The 23,064-nt window shown below is 38.7% G+C and overlaps 2 protein-coding genes and 1 non-coding gene across 3 annotated transcripts in view; 2 read left to right on the top strand and 1 right to left on the bottom strand.

The window, feature by feature from the left end:
• The window catches only part of NEMP2 (nuclear envelope integral membrane protein 2), a 102,684-nt gene extending 85,101 nt beyond the window's left edge, over positions 1–17,583 (top strand). The window contains exon 9 of the mRNA XM_049887688.1: positions 16,427–17,583. Within this exon, the coding sequence (XP_049743645.1) occupies positions 16,427–16,430 (4 nt within the window). The 3' untranslated portion in view covers positions 16,431–17,583. The remainder of the gene's footprint in view (positions 1–16,426) is intronic.
• Positions 1–23,064, bottom strand: part of MFSD6 (major facilitator superfamily domain containing 6) — a 92,447-nt gene that overhangs the window by 51,930 nt on the left and 17,453 nt on the right. The window lies entirely within an intron of this gene.
• LOC126078632 (U6 spliceosomal RNA) lies at positions 18,540–18,645 on the top strand. The gene has a single exon (XR_007518115.1). It is a non-coding gene; the product is annotated as a U6 spliceosomal RNA (small nuclear RNA).

The raw sequence follows: 23,064 nt of genomic DNA, 5'->3' as shown, positions 1-23,064 counted from the left end.
GTGCATAGTCGCTGTTTATGTTGGTGAAAGAAGGTATTTGCAATGAAGAAGTCATTGATATTGCAAATTTCTATCATTTGATCTCCAGCATTGTTTCTATCACCAAGGCCATATTTTCCAACTACTGATCCTTCTTCTTTGTTTCCAACTTTCACATTCCAATCACCAGTAATTATCAATGCATCTTGATTGCATGTGCCATCAATTTCAGACTGCAGCAGCTGATAAAAATCTTCTATTTCTTCATCTTTGGCCCTAGTGGTTGGTGTGCAAATTTGAATAATGGTTGTATTAACTGGTCTTACTTGTAGGCATATGGATATTATCCTATCATTGACAGAGTTGTACTTCAGGATAGATCTTGAAACATTCTTTTTGATGATGAATACAACACCATTCCTCTTCAAGTTGTCATTGCCAGCAGAGTAGACTATATGATTGTCCCATTCAAAATGGCCAATACCAGTGCATTTCAGCTCACTAATGCCTAAGATATCGATGTTTATGTGTTCCATTTCATTTTTGATGATTTCCAGTTTTCCTAGATTCATACTTTGTACATTCCAGGTTATGATTATTAATGGATGTTTGCAGCTGTTTCTTCTCATTTTGAGTCGTGCCACATCAGCAAATGAAGGTCCCAAAAGCCTTACTCCATCCAAGTTATTAAGGTCAACTATGCTTTGAGGAGGCAGCTCTTTCCCAGTTATCTTTTGAGTGCCTTCCAACCTGGGGGGGGCGGGGTCATCTTCCAGCACTATATCAGACAATGTTCTGCTGCTATTCATAAGATTTTCACTGGCTAATGCTTTTCAGAAGTAGACTTCCGGGTCCTTCTTTCTAGTTTGTCTTAGTCTGGAAGCTCAGCTGAAACCTGCCCTCCATGGGTTACCCTGCTGGTATCTGAATACTGGTGATAGCTTCCAGCATCACAGCAACACACAAGCCCCCACAGTACGACAAACTGACAGACAAGTGGGGGAGCATAAGCTTATTCCCTGTAAAAGCGTCAGTGCAATAAAATATATTCCAGTTATCAGTAGTTTTCCTGAGGTAAGGCAGTAAAATACAATGCTATCCTTAGGCCTGAGTGTTAAAAACAATAATTGATTTGTCTGCTTGTCTAGTCTTGTTTTCTTTCTCAGTTTACACTGTATTTATCACATAAGGCCTAGGCATACAAAATCACACCTAAGTCTTCAGGCTATTTTGGACATCATATTCCCCCAGTTCTGGCTTCTACTGTGCCACTGAAATGGTACAGACACCATTCCTAAGGACAAATTGAGGCTCACTCTAAGATGAACTCTAGGATAAACTGAAGAGGAATGGTGTTACATTCATAGTCAAAAAGGACATTTTAAGATCTATCCAGAAGTAAAATGCCGTCAGTGATAGCAGACTATCCATATGCCTACAAGGAAGACCAGTCAATATGACTATTATTCAAATTTACTCACCAAACACTAAGACCAAAGACTAAGAAATTGAAGATTTTTATCAACTTCTGCAGTCTGAAATTGATCAGACATACAATCAAGATGCATTGATTATCACTGGTGATTGGAATGCAAAAGTTGGAAATAAAGAAGAAGGACCAGTAATTGGAAAATATGGCCTTGGTGACAGAAATGACGCAAGAGACCACATGATAGAATTTTGCAAGACCAAGAACTTCTTCGTTGCAGATAGCTTTTTTCAACAACACAAATGGCGACTATACACATGGACCTCACCAGATGGAATACAAATCAAATCTACCATATCTGTGGAAAGAGATGATGGAAAAGCTCAATATCATCGGTCAGAACAAGGCCAGGGGTCGACTGTGGAACAGACCATCAATTGCTCATATGCAAGTTCAGCTGAAGAAAATTAGAACAAGTCCTTGAGAGCCAAAATATGACCTTGAGTACATCCCCCCTAAATTTAAAGACCCTCTCAAGAAGAGATTTGACGTGTTCAACACTAATGATCAAAGAGCAGATGAGCTGTGGAATGACATCAAGGACATCATACATGAAGAAAGCAAAAGGTCATTAAAAAGACAGAAAAGAAAGAAAAGACAAAAATGGGTGTCAGAAGAAACTCTGAAACTTGCTCTTGAATGCTGAGTAGGTAAAACAAACCAAAGAAATGATGAAGTAAAAGAGCTGAACAGAAGATTTCAAATGATGGCTCGAGAAGACAAAATAAGGTATTACAATGAAATGTACAAAGACTTGGAGTTAGAAAACCAAAAGGGAAGAACACCCTCGGCATTTCTTAAGCTAAAAGAACCGAAGAAAAAATTCAAGCCTCAAGTTGCAATTTTGAAGGATTCTATGGTGAAAATATGAATGACCCAGGGAAGCAAAAAAAGATGGAACAAATGCACAGAGTCACTGTACCAAAAAAATTGGTTGATGTTCAGCCATTTCAGGAGGTAGCATATGATCAAGAACTGATGGTACTGAAGGATGAAGTCCAAGCTACACTGAAAAAAGGGAATGGCAAAAAAAAAGAAAAAAAAAACCCTTAAGGAATTGACAGAATACCAAATGAAATATTTCAACAAAAGGATGCAGTACTGGAGGTGCTCACTAGTCTACGTCAAGAAATTTGGAAGACAGCTTCCTGGCCAAATAACTGGAAGAGATCCATATCTGTGCCCGTTTCAAAGAAAGGTAATCCAACAAAATCGGAAATTATCGAACAATATCGTTAATATCACCCTCAAGTAAAATTTTGCTGAAGGTCATTCAAAAGCAGTTGCAACCATACATCAACAGGGAGCTGCTAGAAATTCAAGCTGGATTCAGAAGAGGAATAACCTTGGCTCAGTATCAGCATAGCCTGATATCAATGTTGATGTCAGATGGATCTTGACAGAAAGCAGGGAATACCAGAAAGACGTTTACCTGTATTTTATTGACTATGAAAAAGCATTTGACTGTGTAGATCATAACAAATTATGGATAACATTGTGAAGAATGGGAATTCCAGAACACTTAATTCTGCTCATGAGGAATCTGTACATAGGCCAAAAGGTAGTCTTTCAAGCAGAACAAGGGGAGACTGCGTGGTCTAAAAGCAGGAAAGATATGTGTCAGAGTTGTATCCTTTCACTATACTTATTCAATCGGTATGCTGAGCAAATGATTCGAGAAGCTAGCCTATATGAAGAAGAATGAGGCATCAGGAATGGAGGAAGACCAACAACCTGCGATATGCAGACAGCACCACCTTGCTTGCTGAAAGTGAAGAGGACTTGAAGCACTTACTGCTGAAGATCAAAGGCTAGAGCCTTCAGTATGGATTGCACCTCAACATAAAGAAAACAAAAATCCTTGCAAATGGATCAATAAGCAACATTATAATAAACACAGAAAGTATTGAAGTTGTCAAGAATTTTATTTTACTTGGATCCACAATCAATGCCCATGGAACCAGCAGTCAAGATAACAAACAACATACTGAATTGAGCAAATCTGCTGCAAAAATCCTCTTTAAAGTGTTAAAAAGCAAAGATGTCACTTTGAGGACTAAGATATGGTATTTTTAATGACCTCATATGCACGTGAAAGCTGGACAATGAATAAGGAAGATGGAAGAATTGATGCCTTTGAATTATGGTGTTGGCAAAGAATGCTGAATATACCGTGGACAAGAACAAACAAATCTGTCTTTGAAGAAGTACAGCCAGAATGCTCCTTAGAAGCAAGGATGGTGAGACTTTGTCTCACGTACTTTGGACATGTTATCAGGAGGGACCAGTCCCTGGAGAAAGACATCTCGCGCATGGTAAAGTAGAGGGTCAGGGAAAAATTGGACGACTCTCAACAAGATGGATTGACATAGTGGCTTCAACAATGCACTCAAGCATAACAAATATTGTAAGGATGCAATGGACCAGGCCCAGGCAGCATTTCGTTCTGTTGTACATAGGGTTGCTGTGAGTGGGAACCGACTCGATGGCACGTAACGACAACTAGGATGAAGCCTTGCACTGTGAGTGAATAATAGCAAGAAAACATTAAAGATATATTCCTCAAGATCTCTTGTTTTGACTTTAAAATATAAATTTCACCTACATCTTAAATGCTCTGAGCTTGTCTCTTTCCATCAGTCCTGTTGTATGGCACTGCTTCCAGAAGTGTTAACACTGATAATAACACGTTCCTTATTTCAGGAAGATTTCTCACAAATAGATTTACATCTGAAGGGAAGAAAGGAAGAAGGTGGTTACAGGCAACCTGGAATCATAAGATAGATTTAACTGTACCAGCTACATGTCTGTCTTGTTCAACACTGTATCCCTAGAATGGAACCTGGTTCATTTAAAGAAATATTGATGAATGCACATATGTTTAATTGTGAATGAATTCTTTCTTTATGGTACATGATCATTAGAAACATTAATTTTACCACTTATATTCAGTGTGAATTAGTTTAATCACATTACTCTCACCCTAACAATGCTGAGATTAGCTACCCAGTAGGAATGAGAGTTTCACTGGAGATAAGGGGAATAATTTAGAAGAATGAGGCATTTTAGAGGAATTGAGATATTACCAGGAAAACACAGGAGGGTGTTTGGGGCAGAGACACTGGCCACTCAGAGCAGAAACGAGAGCTGAGAGGTGAAACTAGGTTTTACAAAGGAATAAAATACTTGCCAATCTAACTAACATTAGGTATGTGTCATGGCATCAGTCTTCCCCTGCATGTAGGAGGTTCTCAGTGCCAGGAACCCAGGTCCAAATGATGCACTCCACTCCCGGCTCTTCTTTCTTGGTGGTAGTCAGGTCCCTCTCTCTCTACTCACTTCTGTCTACCTTTATCTTTTGTAGAGCTTTGAAGGACCGGGTCTAAAAATACATACAACCTTAATCCTACCTCATTTACATAATAAACATAACAATCTCAATAAACATGTCTTAACCCTGCCTCATTAACATAATGGACAGCTCACTCCCAAGTGGACTATAACCACAGGCATAGAGGCTAGGATTTATAACATATCACAAAATGGAGGATAATCAGATCACAAAATGGAGGACAACCACATAATACTGGGAACTGTGGCCTAGCTAAGTTGACACATATTTTTTTTGGGGGGGAACACAATTCAATCCGTGACAATTATTATTTATATTTCGCTTATTCACTAGATTCTGTGGCTTTCTGAAATTTTAAAGTTGCCACAAAAAAAAAAAAAAAAAATCTATCTGGATTGGTGTAGTGGATTGGTGGAGGACACTAAATCAACAAAGGTAGTACATGAATCACTACTTTATGACTCAAGGAAAGAAGAAAAACTCATTTCTCTGAAACTCAGAGAATGAAATGAGACCTTTCTAAAGTAGGGCAAGGTATATAATGATAATAAATTCTCCACCCAAATAATTATTTTAAAGAACATAAGAGCAGATATTAGTTCATGTCATCTCTGGTTCCAACTCACCAGTGGCTTCCCAATTCCCTTAGAATAACATCCCAACTCCTGGCATGATCCTCAAGGCCCCACAAGATCTGGCCCTTGTCCATTTTGCTGACTTCCTGCCATCCCTCGTTCTTTTCTCGGGGACTTCACACATGGTTTCCTGAGTTCCCCAGATCTTCACAGGGCAACTTCTTATTCAGGGCTCTGCTCAGATGTCATTTCCTCTGAGAGAGCCTCCCAGCCCACCCAAACTAAAAGCTAGAAGTACAAGTTTAGGGTTCTTTCTCTCAGGGGAAGGCTTTCTCTCTCTGTCAGCTCTAGGGGAAGGTCCTTGTATCCTTACAACATCTGTGCACCTGGTGTCCCTTGGAGATCTCCATGCATTGTGGCATTAATCTTCATCAAAGAACCTCATCTACACAGTCATTCGAGGACCTCTTCTGCTTTATTTTTGCTATATATCACTCATGATTATCAGAAATAAAATAATCTGATTACTGTTTATTATCTACTCCACTAGAATATTAGTTTCATGAGGACTGGCCTTTGTATATCTTATTACACACTCCGCATATCCCCAGAGCATAGACGAGTGTTTGTCATTGAGTATGTGCTTAATAAATGCTTGTTGAAGGAGTGACTTAGTCACAACAATAATAATACTGTCATGGATTGAGTTGTGTCCCACAAAATATGTGTATCAACTTGGTTAGGCCATGATTCCCAGTATTGTGTGGTTGTCCTCCATTTTGGGATTTGAATTTTCCTAGAAAATAAATTTGTCTTTGTTAAAGCCATCCACTTTTGGTATTTCTGTTACAGCAGCACTAGATGACTAAGACAAATACCATCTACTATTTATGACTGAACACTTAAACTATATGCTATGCATTCTCTCATCTAATCTTAATAACAATCATATGGAGTTAGGAACAATTATAACCATCATTTTGCAAATGGAGAACCTGAGGCTTAACAAAGCTAAATTACTGACTTATCCAAGCCCATACATGTAGTAAGCCTGGAATTTGAATATGGGTCAAATGTACACATGTGCAGGCACCCTCTCTTTATAGATAAACTGACGAAAAGCAGAATAAAAAGGTAACAAGACGACTACCGGGCTACCTAACATTACTGCCAGGGCTTAGGAAGATAACTGGAATCCAGGCCAAACCAGTTTGCTTCCTTCTCTTTCTCATTCTCCTAGGTGAAATGAAATGAAACGTCTGTCCAACATCTGACAGTTATAACTAAGGACAAGTCACCAACATTCCATCACTGAAGATTCCTCACCATAGTTAGTAGTCAATTACAACACACGGTAGCATGGTCCAAACATACAGTCGCTAGACAAATGTAACTGTAGAGTTATTCTTCTTTTTATTAATGTTGTGGCTTCAATCCAGATATAAAGTTTTTAAGAAAAAAGCTAGCAAGTTATTGTTTATTTATACAATACTATTCAAGATGTTATTTGCAGCAGAGAAAAGGTAAAGAAAAGATCCTTTCTATCTCAGAAACAAGAATGGAATGGTATTCTTCCCTCAGGCTGAAAAGGCTTTGAGGAGGTATGCTATGAAGCAAGCTTCCAAGAGAATTTCTTTTCTTATCTACTCTTTTAAAATATCCCATAAAATTACATAATTGCAGTCTACTAAATATTTCCAAGGAAATAGAGAAATACATTTAGCCAAATCAGTTTTTTTTTTTTTTGGTACTTGTACCACAAAAAAGGTAGTAAATTGATACTTGTGACTTAAGTAAATAGTACAAACACCATACTTAGACTCACCGTTTACGATCTTTGGGAAGACAGTTGGCTTTTTTGGGACCTCAACTTCTCTTTATATATATTTAAAAAAAATAGTTACCACCCAAATTGGAGTTATTGGACACAGTTTGACATTAATTCTTAATATGATTTTTCACCTGCTCTTATTTTAGGTGGAAAAAACAAGACCTGAGGCTTCGACAGTTATATATAAAACAGAATTTTAATCATTTATAATTCCGCTATTTAGGGAAAAAATTCAACGTACATATTGTTGTTGTTGTTGTTAGGTGATGTTGAGTCTGCACAACAGAACAAAATATTGCCCGGTCCTGGGCCATCCTTACAACTGCTGCTGTGCTTGAGCCCATTGTTGCAGCCACTGTGTCAGTCCATCTCCTTGAGGGTCTTCCTCGTTTTCCATGACTCTGTACTTTACCAACCATGATGTCCTTCTCCAGGGACTGATCACTCCTGATAAAATGTCCAATGTATGTGAGACATAGTCTTGCCATCCTTGCTTCTAAGGAGCATTCTGGCTGTACTTCATCCGAGACAGATTTGTTCATTCTTTTGGAACTCCATGGTATATTCAATATTTTTCACCAACACCACAATTCAAAGGTATCAATTCTTTTTCAGTCTTCCTTATTCATTGCCCAGCTTTCACATGCATATGAGGCAATCGAAAACACCATGGCTTGGGTCAGGCACACCTTAATCCTCAAGGACATCTTTGTTTTTCAACACTTTAAAGAGGTCTTTTGGAGCAGATTTTCCCAATGGAATGCATTTTTTGATTTCTTGACTCTTGCTTCCATGGGTGTTGACTGTGGATCCAAGTAAAACGAAAACCTTGGCAACCTCAGTATTTTCTCCATTTATCATGATGTTGCTTTTTAGTCTAGTTTTGAAGATTTTTGTTTTTTTTTTGTGTTCAAGCATAATCCATACTGAAGGCTGTGGGTATTTGACCTTCGTCAGTAAGTGCTTCAAATCCTCCTCACTTTCAGCAAGCAAGGTTGTGTCATCTACACAATGCAGGTTGTTAATGAGTCTTCCACCAATCCTGATGCCCTGTTCTCCTTCATACAGTCCAGCTTCTCAGATTATTGGCTCATTATACAGACAGAATAGGTATGGTGAAAGGATGCAACCCTGACGCACACCTTTCCTGATTTTAAACCACACAGTATCCCCCAGTTCGAACAAATGCTTCTTGGTCTATGTACAGGTTCCTCATGAGCAGAACTAAGTGTTCTGGAATTTCCATTCTTCACAGTGTTATCCATAATTTGTTATGATCCACACAGTCGAATGCCTTAGCATAGTCAATAAAACACAGGTAAACATCTTTCAAGTATTCTCTGCTTTCAACCAGGATTCATCTGACATCAGCAATGATATCCCTCCTTCCACATCCTCTTCTAAATCCAGCTTGAATTTCTGGCAGTTCCCTGTCAATATACTGCTGCACCCACTTTTGAATGACCTTCAGTAAAATTTTTCTTGCATGTGATATTAATGATATTGTTCAATAATTTCCGCATTCAGTTGGATCACCTCTCTTGGGAAAAGGCATAAATATGGATCTCTTCCAGCCAGTTGGCCAGGTAGCTGTCTTCCAAAGTTCTTGGCATAGACGAGTGAGCACCTCCAGCATTGCATCTATTTGTTGAGACATCTCAATTGGTATTCCGCCAATTTCCGGAGCCTTGTTTTTCATCAATGCCATAAGCGCGGCTTGGACTTCTTCCTTCAGTACCATCGGTTCCTGGTCGTGTTACCTCTTGAAATGGTTGAACGATTACCAATTATTTCTTGTATCATGACATATGTACATATTAGGGGCATGAATTCCCAATGCTGACCTGATCTATTTGGACACGATATGTCTCTTTAAGACATACACAGCTGGAATAATAATTATATGTGTGCGTATTTGTTTCTTCTATAGGAGAATGAAATTTAAACATCTTTCTGTACATATAGATATATCGATAAAAATGCACAATAACTTTTAAAGTTTGTTTTTAAAATTTACTGAAATATACCAAACTGTATATCACTCTGAAATTTTTTCATTCAACATTTTATTTTTGATAGCTTTCCATACTGATCTAGTTTATTCCTTTTAACTGCTGCATAACATTCCATCATATGGCTCTATCACACTGAATGTATCATTTTCCAACTGAGGGATATTTACGCTGTTTCTCTTTTTCACTGTTACAAAGCTGCAGTAAGTATCCTGTGGCATATACCTTAAAATGCAATTTTCAGTCCATAAGGAACATCCAACTTGAGCTGAATTGTCTCCAGAGTGGTTTTCTAGGTAATGAATTTGTAAGAGCCGTCTCTACACTTTCCAAGTGTACACCTCAACCACTACCTCTGCTATGAGATGCTGAAGGGGCAGCCTGTGACCACAAAAGCTACGGCTCCTATGGAGTTAGTCCACCTCAGTGCCTCAATCAACCCAGCCATTGAAGGTGGAAGATAAAACAAACCAAAGTGACACCAACAACTAAAAGTGCTGGATTCACTTACATTAGCTTGCAACAACAGCCTTTTGTTCTGAACTATGAATAGTTCAATTTTCAGTAATGCTGTTATTAACGAGTCAGCCTGGTAGCTATGACATAATATGATAATATATTTCTTTGCAAAGATGTTCTTCTTTTCAAAGGACTATAAAAACCAAATTACTCACTTTCAACTTCTGATCATAAATTCTTCTATTTTTGAGCCTCTACAGCTTACAGTTGAATAATACAAACCTATACTCAAAATAGCTTTAAGAGGCTTTTCCTGTAAAAATGAGTATCAACATCTTTGAAGGTAAGGAAGTGGGAAAGAAATAGGAACATAGAAATCTACCCATGTATAAATAATAATATCTACAGTTACAATCATTTCTGTATGCTAGCTATTTCGGGGATGGTGGTTTACAGTCACCAAACCCTAAAGAGTGGAACTAGGGAGTGTATATACAATTTGCTTTTCATGTGGCTCCTATATCATGAGACAGGTTATTTTTCATAAATGCTACACTGTGGAAGACATATATAATATATAGCCTATGTGTCCTCCATATATTAACTGAGGATTTAGCAGACAGGAATAACCTAGAGTTGCTCAGATTTTAACAACTCCAATGCTCTCCAGTTTGTGCAAAATGAGAAAACAAAAACTCAATGGTGACAAATTGGCACTGATCAATCCTCAGCAAAACAAGACGAGCAACCAGAAATTATTAACTTTGTATCCTCTGATGAGTAAAACTCTATTTACTCCATTCTCCAATATTGAGTGTGTTAAGTTAACAATTCTATCTCAAACCCCTAAATACACTAACGTCTTATACCTCGTGTGTCACGACATCCTTTTAAATCTACCTTATATTGTGCATGTGAATCAGAGAGCGAGCATTTATTTGGATTCCTGAAATGTTGAGCACTGTATACAGAGGGTCTCTTCATAAAGGTTTGTGGTGAGGGCTTATGACCTCTCCCTTTGCCTTACTCAGGCCCACCATGTTTCTAGGGCAGTCTACTGGCGGATTCCCAGATTCTTCAAATCTGACCCATTTTAAACTAGACTTGGTAAAGTCTTACATAGTTCTCTAGATGGTTAACTTTGAAGCTCAGCTTTAAATCTGGAGTATAAAAAGCAGAGAAACTAGAACCAAGTATTTATCTCCTGTATTCCCACCAGTAGGAATCCCTGGGTGTACAGATGGTTAATGGTACTAGACTGCTAATCAAAAAGTTGGAGGTTTGAGTCCACCTATAGGCACCTTGGAAGAAAGGCCTGGTGATCTACTTCCAAAAAAACAGCCATTGAAAACCTTTTGGAGAACAGTTCTACTCTGACACACATTGGGTCACCATGAGTAGGAACTGACTCCACGGCAAGTGGGGGGAAAACCCTCACCAGTATGTAGTCCTGGGTTGGGTATGCCCAGAGTTAGCATCAATAAATATGTAGCTATTGCAGATTTTCTGTGACCAACTAGGGATTTCTAGTTCACAATGCATGTTTCATTAGTTTCTTTATAGATGGAATGGCCCCCCTTCCCGCAAAGTTTAGAAACATCATGATACTGCCAAACAATTTTTCTTCCTAATTCAGAGCCCAGTGAGTCACCGGGCAGACTACCACTGATATATATATAGCTCTCCCACTTAGAACTACTTTTCAATGGGCTTTGTTTTTCAGGAAGCTCAGCAGTTATGGTAGGTTGAGCCTTATGACTTAATAAAGTTCTGTACTTCTACATAGACAGTCTCTCAGCGATTGAAGAGATTTGGGGACCTTGGATACACTGAGTCTCCAATTAGGCTTTCTTGTTTATAAAATAGGTACTCTTATAATTCCTTAGACTTTGTAATAATTTTATAATGATTAAAAACAGATAAAGCTCAGCCAGGCTAAATCCAAGCTTGGTCTCAGGAAACTAAACCTTATCACAGGACAGGGGAAAAACCTGAAGATCATTTCATGGTGGCAAAAGTAATCTCACTATTGGAGAGTGCTACTGTTTGGGTGGGATTTTTAAAACTTAAATAAACTTGAGAAATATTAAAATTCATACTCTTAACTCATCATAAAGGAAGCAGGACAATATATCTATCTTTTGGCACCACAGTTTAATGTATGCTCTATCTCCCTTGGCAAATCACCTACCCGCGTAAAAGAGAAGACTGTTTTCAAGTCAGTGCTCTGTAATCCTTAGGGCTTAAAGGGGAAGGACAAAAATAACCTTCCTTTTGCCCAGAGAATCAGTTACTTACAGGAAGAAATAACCGCTTAGATACTATCACGTTCTGAATTTTATTTTAAAGTAATTATTCTAATGAAAAGAGAAGCATTATATCATTTTTCCCAACTGACTTTGTAAATGACCTTTCTAAACCAGGGTTCCAGGAATGAAATAAACCATAATGTTTAAGGCATCCACTGTATGAAATGAATTAGCTTCTGTTTATGCATCTAGAATGGTACTAATTATGTACCATCTTTTGGAGAATTGAAAAAACAGTCAATCAAATCATTCTCTATGTTCTGTGATTCGGTGAGAACACCAGTTGAGAAAGACTGGTACAGCCAAAAAGATTTTAGTCCTTTAATGAAGAAATGTGATTTTTTTAAATTAAGAATATTCTGGAAAAAGGGCATACAGCGTACTTGTGTCCTAGTTTTTAGCATGTAAAGTAAGTAGAGTCTACATTCTCTTACTACTGATGAGTTAAAAATAAGTAGCTCTCAAGTAGCAAAGAATATGAACACTACCACCACCTCCCACCAATAATAATAATAATTAGAGCAGCTCCTACTGCTTACTGCATCCTCGCCATCTGCTGACTCCATGCTGAATACGTTCCATAAATTCTCGTGTAATTCTCTTGGACACCCCTATAAGTATTGCCAATCAGATTTACATGTGGGTAGAACTAAAGCTCAGAGAAGTTATGCAGCTTGCCAGAGATTGCCCAGCTAAGAAAAGAAAGGCGCAAACGGAGAACGAAAGCCAGGTCAGTTCAACTCAAAAGGCTCCACTTAGCACATATGCCATACCTGAAGGATGGAAGATTTTAGGCCTTGTGTCCTCAGGCAAGCTATAGCTTCTCAGCTGTCAAATGAGGGGCCTGGACTATTTTATTTCTAAATCTGTTCCAGATTAGCATGCTAGAGTTAATTTACCAAAATACAGTGTGAAGAGAAGGAACGCAGTAATGTCATTTCTTTTCACTACGTGATTTTTGTATAAAAGGGTAGACATTTAAAATGGGGCCAAAAACATTTATCTTTATAAAACAACTGCTTTTTAAAGAAAGCAGGGCTGATTTTTAATATCCAAACACCTACTTTTGTAATTGTAACAATAAAGTAACACATAGCGATATTGTTTTTAACCCTGGTAAAAATGTTTGGCTGATTAACCAATTATAAGAGTTACACTGTAGCTTTAGATTTGCTTCCTTTTATGTTTTCATTGTCATTTTTATACAATAAATGAAAAAATATAATCTCTGATTTTCTTTTTTTTTTGAAGAAAAGAAAATTGTAAGACAAGAACTGAAACCAAACCCACTGCCATCAAGTCGGTTCCGACTCATTGTGACCCTATAGGACAGAGTAGAATTGCACCATAGGGTTTCCAAGGCTGTAATCTTTATGGAAGTAGACTGCCACATCTTTCTCCCATGGACCACTGGTGGCTTCAAACTGCCAACATTTCTGTTAGCAGTGGAGTGTTTTAACCACTGTACCACCAGGGCTCCTCAGACAAAAACTAACAACCTCCAAAAAATAACAAGACTGAGCTGTAGATGATGATGACTTCAGAAGTATGGTGGTGGCTTATAGTGAAAAAAGCAAAGAATAGGATCACTTTAAATCTGTCTTCCTCAGATCTTGTGAGTAAACTCCTAGTCCACTGCGACATGGCTCTCATTTACTTTAAGTTTTTAAAACTGGCATTAGATGTTACAACAGAATTGATGTGGCTAAACTATATTCTTCACCCATAGGGACACAGCAGTCTATTCATTTTTCAATAAACAAAATAATGCCTGTATGTTGGTTGGCCTATATGTTGTTCCTACCTCTGTGAAAAACCAGTGCCGTGACCAAGAATAACCATAACTTGGGCCTGAAGCCAGTCGATGAGCTATACTGCTCAGGCAGAGAAAGCACAGGCCAAACACGCCTCAGTTTACCAATGCTAAGAACAGTCATAGTATTTTATCTCATTAACAAGCCAGGCTACATAAAATAAGCATTTTTTTACACCCACCCTACAAAAATCTAAAGATAACTTTGTTTTCTAGCACTGATTAACTTTGAGCAAACTAGACTAATCTTCTGAAAGACAACCTTATAATTTATAAGAGCAAAACATTCCATAATGGCTACATCAGGTAGAGCACTTCCATTTTAATACAATTCCATGTCATTTTACAGTCTATACATCATCAGAAATTGGAAAAAAAATCTCTATTTGACTAGGTTATTTTTGAGGTGAAATGTTAGTTATTACAAAGATCACAAACATCTTGCCTCTGCAGCCTTAATGATCTGAACACTTCTTATAGTTTACCATGTCGCCTGTATTTTTACCAGATTAAATGGGTCTTATTTTTATAGTTACAAGCAACATAATTATCAGAAAACTGACAATATAATAATAACAAAAAAAAATATCAACTAAACTCCTAATATATGCCTGATACTCTTCTAGGCAATTGTCATATTTTACCTCATTTTATCTTCATTAAAAATAAAAAATGAATACATGGCATAAACAGTATACAAAACATTACTAACAATGCACAAACACCAGAAGAGAAACTAAATAACTGGGAGCACCTAAAATCAGACACCTATGCTCGTCCAAAGACTTCACCAAAAGAGTAAAAAGATTACCTACAGATTGGGAAAACGTTTTTAGCTGTGACATTTCCGATCAGCGTCTGATCTCTAAAATCTACATGATACTGCAAAAACTCAACTACAAAAAGACAAATAACCCAATTAAAAAATGGGCAAAGGGTATGAACAGGCACTTCACTAAAGAAGGCATTCAGGTAGCTAACAGATACATGAGGAAATGCTCATGATCATTAGCCATTAAAAAAAGAGAGAAACGCAAATCAAAACTACAGTAAGATTCCATCTCATTCCAACAAGGCTGGCATTAATCCAAAAAACACAAAATAATAAATGTTGGAGAGGTTCTGGAGAGACTTGAACACTTATACACTGCTGGTGGGAATGTCAAATGGTACAACCACTTTGGAAATTGATATGGCGCTTCCTTAAAAAGTTAGGAATAGAACTACCATACGATCCAGCAATCCCACTCCTTGGAATATAGCCTAGAGAAATAAGAGTCTTTACACAAACAGATATATGCACACCCATGTTCATTGAAGCACTGTACAACACAAAAAGATGGAAGCAGCCAAGGTCCCATCGATGGATGAATGGATAAATAAATTAGGGTATATTCACACAACGGAATACTACACATTGATAAAGAGCAATGACGAATCCATGAAACATTTCATAACATGGAGGAACCTGGAAGGCATTATGCTGAATGAAATTAGTCAGCTGCAAAAGAAAAAATATTATATGAGACCTCTATTATAAGAACTGAGAAACAGTTTAAACAGAGAAGAAAATATTCTTTGATGGTTATGAGAGTGGGGAGGGAGGGTGGGAAAGGGGTATTCACTAATTAGATAGTAGACAAGAACTATTTAGGTGAAGGGAAAGACAACACACAATACAGAAGAGGTCAGCACAACTGGACTAAACCAAAAGCAATGAAGTTGCCTGAATAAACTGAATGGTTCTAAGGCCAGCGTAGGAGGGGTGGGGATTTGGGGACCATGGTTTCAGGGGACATCTAGGTCAATTGGCATAATAAAATCTATTAAGAAAACATTCTGCATCCCACTTTGGAAAGTGGTGTCTGGGGTCTTAAACACTAGCAAGTGGCCATCTAAGATGCATCAATTGGTCTCAGCCGACTTGGAGCAAAAGAGAATGAAGAATACCAAAAACACAAGGTAATTATGAGCCCAAGAGACAGAAAGGGCCACATAAACTAGAGACTACATCGGTCTGAGCCCAGAAGAACTAGATGGTGCCCAGCTACAACTGATGACTGCCCTGACAGGGAACACAAGAGAGAAACCCTGATGGAGCAGGAGAGCAGCGGGATGCAGACCTCAAATTCTTATAAAAAGACCAGACTTAACGTTCTGACTGAGACTAGAAGGACCCCAAAGGTCATGGTCCCCAGACCTTCTGTTATCCCAAGACAGGAACCATTCTCAAGGCCAACTCTTCAGACAGGGATTGGACTGGACTATGGGATAGAAAATTTTACTGGTGAGGAGTGAGCTTCTTGGATCAAGTAGACCCATGAGACTATGTGGGCAGCTCCTGTCTGGAGGGGAGATGAGAAGGCAGAGGGGGACAGAAGCTGGCTGAATGGACACAGAAATAGAGGGTGGAGGGAAGGAGTGTGCTGTTTCATTAGGGGGAGAGCGACTAGGAGTACATAGCAAGGTGTACATAAATTTTTGTATGAGGGACTGACTGGGTTTGTAAACTTTCACTTAAAGCACAATAAAAATTTTAAAAAGGAAAAATAAATAAATTAAAAACACAACCTAAGAGTTAGGTACTATTAATATCCCCATTTACAGGTGACAAAACAAAGATACAAAACCAAGGTCACATGGTCCCAAGCAGCAGAGCCAGGCTCTGAATGCAGTGATCTGACTCCTAAGCCCTTGCCTGTAACCATGATGTGACTGCCTCTCATAGATAAGGACAGGAAGAAACCTACCCCCGGAGAGAATGTAAGTAGCTATTTACTTTCTCTACTTTTCTCTCTCCATCTCTTTTCCTTATATTCCCACTCCCTGTATTTTTTTCTTTTTCTCTTTCTTTCTTGCTTGGCTGGTGCCTAGCTCAGGCAATGGCACCGGGGAGGTGGGGGTTGCTCAGGAAGTCATTTGCTCCTGAAACAAGATGTGGAAACAGGTTACAATAAATACCACAACAAAATTCCCCACAACATAAAATATTCTCAAGATATTTACTTTAAAAAAAAAACAAACACAAACTTAGACCATCAATTTCAATTAAATCAGAAACTTGGAATATTATCTTGGAGACAAGAGTAACGGATTTTCCTCAATCCATTTCTCTTCTTAGACCACAAGATTTCTTTGTTGAGCTCATCCATATTCATGGATTTATCCCAAAATCTGTATCCCATCCTAATCCATCTCCTCAAGCTCAGACTTCTCATAGTCAACTGCCTGGTAGATATTCCCATCTAGATGTTCCAACCTCAAACTAAACAAACCCCACACCGAATTCAGATACACCTGCCCCCAATTCTGCATCTCCTTCCTACATTTCCTACTGGATTAAGTGGAACCATCATGCAGTCAAACTGGAAACTCAGGAGTCTCTACCTCAATTCCCACATCCAAATCATTCTGTCAATTTTACCTCCCAAATTCACCATCCTCTCAATTTCTGTCACTACTACTGTAGCTCAGGCCTGTATCATCTCTCACCTGGACTACTGGATGAGCCTTCTCAGTAGGCTCCCTGCTTCGAAGGTATTCTCTGCATTGCAACGACAGTGATCATCCCATGTGAAAATCTATGGTCCTTCCCTACTTCAAACCTTGCTATGGTTCTCAAGTGCCACCAGATAAAGTTTATGTTCCTGGTCCCAGCATCCATTTGGCTTCCAAGCACCCCTCTCAGTCTTTCCAACTCTCTTTACTTTAGTGCTCATTCCCTGCATCTTAATAATCTGGAATTCTCTAGTCCTAAATAACCGCTTATTCGATTAAACTGAACAAATATTCATGGTTTTGGTTTTTAAATAATAGAGTTAAAACTTGCTCCTCTAGAGTACATATAACTTAAAATTTCAAAATTATTATAAAAATTAAAAATTTTTTTTTTAAAGAAATAATTCTCCCTTAAGGAATTAGAAGGAAAAAAGTTGTTTAAGGCCCATGAGCTTTTTTTTTTTTTTCTTAAGACTTGAGTTATTCTGTTTCCATTCTAACCCTTCTCTGTGGCATTACTATCAAGAGTCCTCAGCTGTGAAGGATGGCACATGAGTCAGGGTCTAAGTAGGGAAACAGGCACCAATCCGTCTTAATTCAGGGACTTGGTTAGATAGGTTTTGGAAGAGCTGAGAAGCCAGAGCAGATTGAAAGAACCACAAGCAGCCTCTACATGCCTTGGTTAGAAGGCTAAAAGGAAGAGGCACTGTTACCAGGGCTTGGGCTCACCCATAGTGAATGGAGCCGTAAAAGAGATGTAGCAGCTATTACAGTCACTGCCTAACAGGGCATGGAGGTCTCCCTAAATTGAGAACACGGGGCTGGAAGTCCAAGGAGCAGAGCCAAGTACTGGAGAGGAGAGGTCTGCAGAGGGTTCCCCTAAAGTACTCAGTACTCATGAGCCCACGCATGTGAGAAGACTACAAGAGGCCAGGGAAAGAACCATCTGAAAAGATTAGAAGGAACAATCTCCAAAGCTCACACAAAGATGTTGCATGAACTGGAAAGAAAGAAATTCCTGCATTTTTTTTTTTTCCGCTTCCTCCTTCCCTCTAACCTTCCACCCATGCCTGTGCCTCTCATTAGCTCAGTGGTGATCAACCCTGACTGCACACAGGAATCAACTGAGGAGCTTTAAAAGTAGAAATGCCTGGGTGCACCCCTGAAAGTCTGGTGTAATTGTTCTAATGTGCAACACTGGAAGTTTTAAAAGCTCCCAGAAATGTTTGTTTCAAAAGCACACACACTAAAATTGGACTGATACAGAGAAGATTAGCATGACCCTGAACAGGAATGACATGCAAGCTCATGAATCGCTCCATATTTAAAAAAAAGAAAAAAAAAAAAAAGGCTTTTCTGATGAGTCTAATGGTTGAGAACCACTGCATTAGCTGAACCCAAGAAGAAGCCAGGAGATCAGATCCTAGGAAACATAGCCTGCAGAAATCAGTGCCCTACCATACAGGATGAGGAGAGGGTCTGAGAGCCAGTGGGTCCAGGATCAGCAAAGATGGCACAACAAGATGTGTAGAAACAAGGGAGAGGAGTGAGAAGCAAAAAAGCATAGACACAATCTTCTCTAAACTTTTCAGTGGCCAGGTCAAATTGGGCTTCCTCCAGGAAGCCTTCCCTGATCATTCCAGCTGCAAGGCTCCTTCCTCCTGCAATACTTACTGTCTGTTGTTCCAATGACAGCATGTTTATCATACACCACGACCTATGTGCCCTCAGCTGAGTCGTAGCCCAGCAATCTCCTATTTGCCTGAGTCTTCTGCAGTGCCCCATCAAGAAAGCCTGTGCCTTTCTCCTCTTGATATCTGCAGCGTGTACACATTTCTTTCCCAAACTGACGGGCTGACTTATTTGGATAAATTAGCTACTATTAAGCAGTAACTAATGGTTAACAAGAAGGGGCCCTGGTGGTACAGTGATTAAAGCACTTAGCTGCTAACTGGAAGGTTGGCGGTTGGAACCCACCAGCTGTTCCATGGGAGAAAGATATGGCAGTCTGCTTCTGTAAGATTTACAGCCTTGGAAACCCTGTGGGGCAGCTCTACTCTGTCCTTTAGGGTTGGTATGAGCAGGAATCAACTTGATGGGCAATGGGTTTGGTTTCAGGTAATGGTTAACAATTATTATTATAATCCTTTCTGGATAACATCTGCATGGTAAAACTGACCTTGAGTATAAGAATTTCAGGGCAACATCACAGATTGCTTGGGTAAATTTTTGTATAACCCTTAAAATATAAACAAATTTATATTAAACAACATAGGTGGTGGCCTAACATGGATAGTGATGATTTACAAATTTACAAATGATTTTTTGCAATTCATTTTGATCACAACCCTACGCATGGCTATTGAAACATTCAGCGAGGTGACTATTCTCCTAAGATACATTTCTATCTGTAGTTAAATAAGTCTGGTTACTTTTTTTTTTTTTTTATAAATTGGGCTAGAAATATACTTGCTGTATATTCTAGAGTTTTGTGATTTCAAATTAAATCTACTTTTTTAGTGGAAATATTAAGTATTATCCTACTTGCTTGAGAAAGTCACTTTCCAGAGAAGGACAAAATCCAAACTCAAAACAGAAATCATTTACTGTGTGTATATGTGTTTAGACTCACAGGTTGTTTCCTGAAAAACTGGGCCCAAACTGTTAAAATACTAAGTGGCTTCATCTCACTCTCAGCAGATTAGGAAAAAAAAAGGCAAAATGAAAAAGAACCTAAGCAGCTTAACAGTGGGCATGCTAATTTAAAAAATTGCTTTTCAGTGTGAATTATTCTTCATTGTGAATCTATATAAAGAAATCCACTACTGACCACATGGAGATATCTACAAATTTTCTGTACTACTGACTCCCTAAAAACAAACTCCCAGTACGATAGCCACATAATGCTGAATTCCTACAAGGAATACATAAAGGGTAAGAAATCACAGATAGATAATTTCTCTTCATCAGCTTTTTAATGTATGATATTCTTCCAGTAAAAGCTTAAACTGTCATACTACACTTTTAAACCCCCCAAAACTAAACAACCAATACCTGATTAAAACAAAAAAAACCCAGACCCATTGCCATCAAGTTGATTCTGACTCATAGCGATCCTACAGGACAGAGTAGAACTGTAATCTTTACAGAAGCAGAACGCCACATCTTTCCCTCTCAGAGCTGCTGGTGGTTTGAACCGGTGACCTTTCAGTTAGCAGCCCTTAACCACTATGCCACCAGGGCTTCTTCTTGCCTAATTACCAAAAACCAAACCAAACACAGTGTCGTCGAGTCGATTCTGACTCATAGCGACCCTACAGGATGAGTAGAGCTGCCCCATAGAGTTTCCAAGGACCACCTGGCGGATTCGAACCGCCAACTCTTTGGTTAGCAGCCATAGCACTTAACCACTATGCCACCAGGGTTTCCCTTGCCTGATTAGACCTCCAAAATTCTAAAAGAAACATATCCATTCTACCTGGGTATGTGGCTATAATCTTTCTTTAGCTATCAAAATCTTTCAAAAGTATTTAAAATAATTAATAAATTTTAATATTAAAATTCGAAAGAGGTAAGCGACCACATATTGATGGAATCCCAGCAAGCTCTTGGCAGCAGCAAGGTGGCCACAAGAGCTAACTTTGTCTAATACATCAAAACATATTAAATAAGAAAAGGAAGATGCTTTTTGTATATAAAACTAGAAAATTAAGGTTACTGCTCCACTTAAGTGAATTATAGGTTTTTAAGTAATGAGTAACTAATAATAGGAAAGAAAATCAAGCACAAGTGTAAGTTCATGTAATTACCAAAAGTTGTAGAAAACTCACTCGTATTTTAACAGGAAAATATGTATTTTTTTCTTTCAACTGCTGTCAAGTCAGTTCTGACTCCTGGGGACCTCGTGTGTGTCCAAGTAGAACTGAGCTCAACAGAGATTTCAAGGGCTGAGTTTTTGGAAGTAGATCAACAAGACTTTCTTCTGAGGCAACCTTTCAGTTAGCAGTTGAGCGCATTAACCACTTGCATCGCTGAGGGACTCCATGAAAATACTTCAGACAAAAGGCAAAGGCAGAAGAGACCCTTCTTTTCTCAGTTGGTGAGAAGAAGCTAACAATTTCTTTAAAAATAGAACCAAGTCACATACTCAATACAGAGTCAGCATTCAACTAATGCTGTTGACTGATTATATAATAACTTCCAGGAACTGCACTCACTGGTAAGACCTAGCTGGGTACCTTTTTGGGAATAAATGACTGTGATTTTAAAGATACTGTCAGCTGAGGTAAGATCCTGAGCACATACCCAAGCTGAAGAGAAGAGTCTAAGTCATCACAGTCAAGCCACACAGCTCAGAGAACGTAAACACGGTATGGACAAGGATAAAGGACGTTGAAACCCTTGGTATTATAAGGCTCTTTTCAGCTTGGTCCCACGGACATGCCTCAGGCAGTCTATGCATCCAGGAAGCATCCACACAGTGCCTGACTTTGTTTAGTGGCAACAAAGGGGACAAAGATTTGAGAAAGAGAAGAAACAGGACACAGCCTCCCAAAGCAAAACCGAAAAACAAGAAAAAATATTCACTATCGTCTGTGGAAAAGGCTGATATTGGGTTGACACTTTAAATTCAAAAATATTTCTTCACTTAGAAATGAAAAGAAGAAAAGATCAATGTTTCTTAAGTGTGTCATCATGTCTCTATCTCCTTTTTAATTTCTCAGAAGGATAGCATAAAGACTATCATACATGCACGGTTGCTTCCTTTTAGTTACTGCAACTTCATGTTTTAGAAACAGACATACCACGTTTCTATGAGGCAAGAATGTTTTAAGTGTATCCAGCTCCACATTTTAAAGCCAGCCACAGAGCAGAAAGACTTAGAAAGAGCAAGGTACTGTTCAGTCAGCTTCAGGCAAACATTAGTGGACAGAAACATTACACAAGAAACACTAGGCATTTACAGATTTTTTTGACTGAAAGGATTACTTGGGAAATTTTAAGTAGGAAAATGATTTTTAAGTATTCCATGTCTTCATGGCAGATAAGAATGCAGAGACCCACATAACAATCAGGAAAAAAAATGACATTTCTCCACGAACCATGGTGCAAGGATTATAGGGAGCCACCAAAAAAACCAAACTCATTGCCGTCAAGTTGATCCCAGCTCACAGAGACTGTGTAAGACACAGTAGAACTGCCCCATAGGATTTCCAAGGCTGTAATCTTTATGGAAGCAGACTGCCACATCTTTCTTCCATATAATGACCACACAGTGTTGTTAAACGTAATGGATATCTTTATATCCTCAAGATCTATCTGTGACAGCAAGTGGCTGAGAATAAATGAAGGCCGAAAAAAAATCTACTTTATCCAGTTAAGCCTGCCTTTATAAATGCCTGACACAGGCGGGCCCTGGAAGGTCCATGGAATAATACAGTTTGCTAGGTTGGAGGTCCTACACCTGAAAACATTTACTGTAAGAGTCTCTTAGCACACAGCTAAGCAGCTTATACACCTTTTCTGAGGGGCAGTAGAGAGGTGGCAGCCATTTTTTTGTTTTAGATAATCCAAGTGGGTTCCTTACAGTCTTCCTTTTGTTTCTATCTTAAGGAGGAAGAACAACAAAAAAAAACTCCATTTCCATGCCCACCTGACCCCCAGCACAAATTATAACATAAAATGTGCTTAAAGGAGCTATAAACTATAAAAAGGTAAAGTTCACTTGCTAAGGCGCAGTAATAAAC

Source organism: Elephas maximus, chromosome 6 (assembly GCF_024166365.1).
Source record: "Elephas maximus indicus isolate mEleMax1 chromosome 6, mEleMax1 primary haplotype, whole genome shotgun sequence".
Classification (NCBI taxonomy): domain Eukaryota; kingdom Metazoa; phylum Chordata; class Mammalia; order Proboscidea; family Elephantidae; genus Elephas; species Elephas maximus.
Note: the sequence above shows the minus strand (reverse complement) of the source record. Positions and strands in the feature narration are given on the sequence as shown.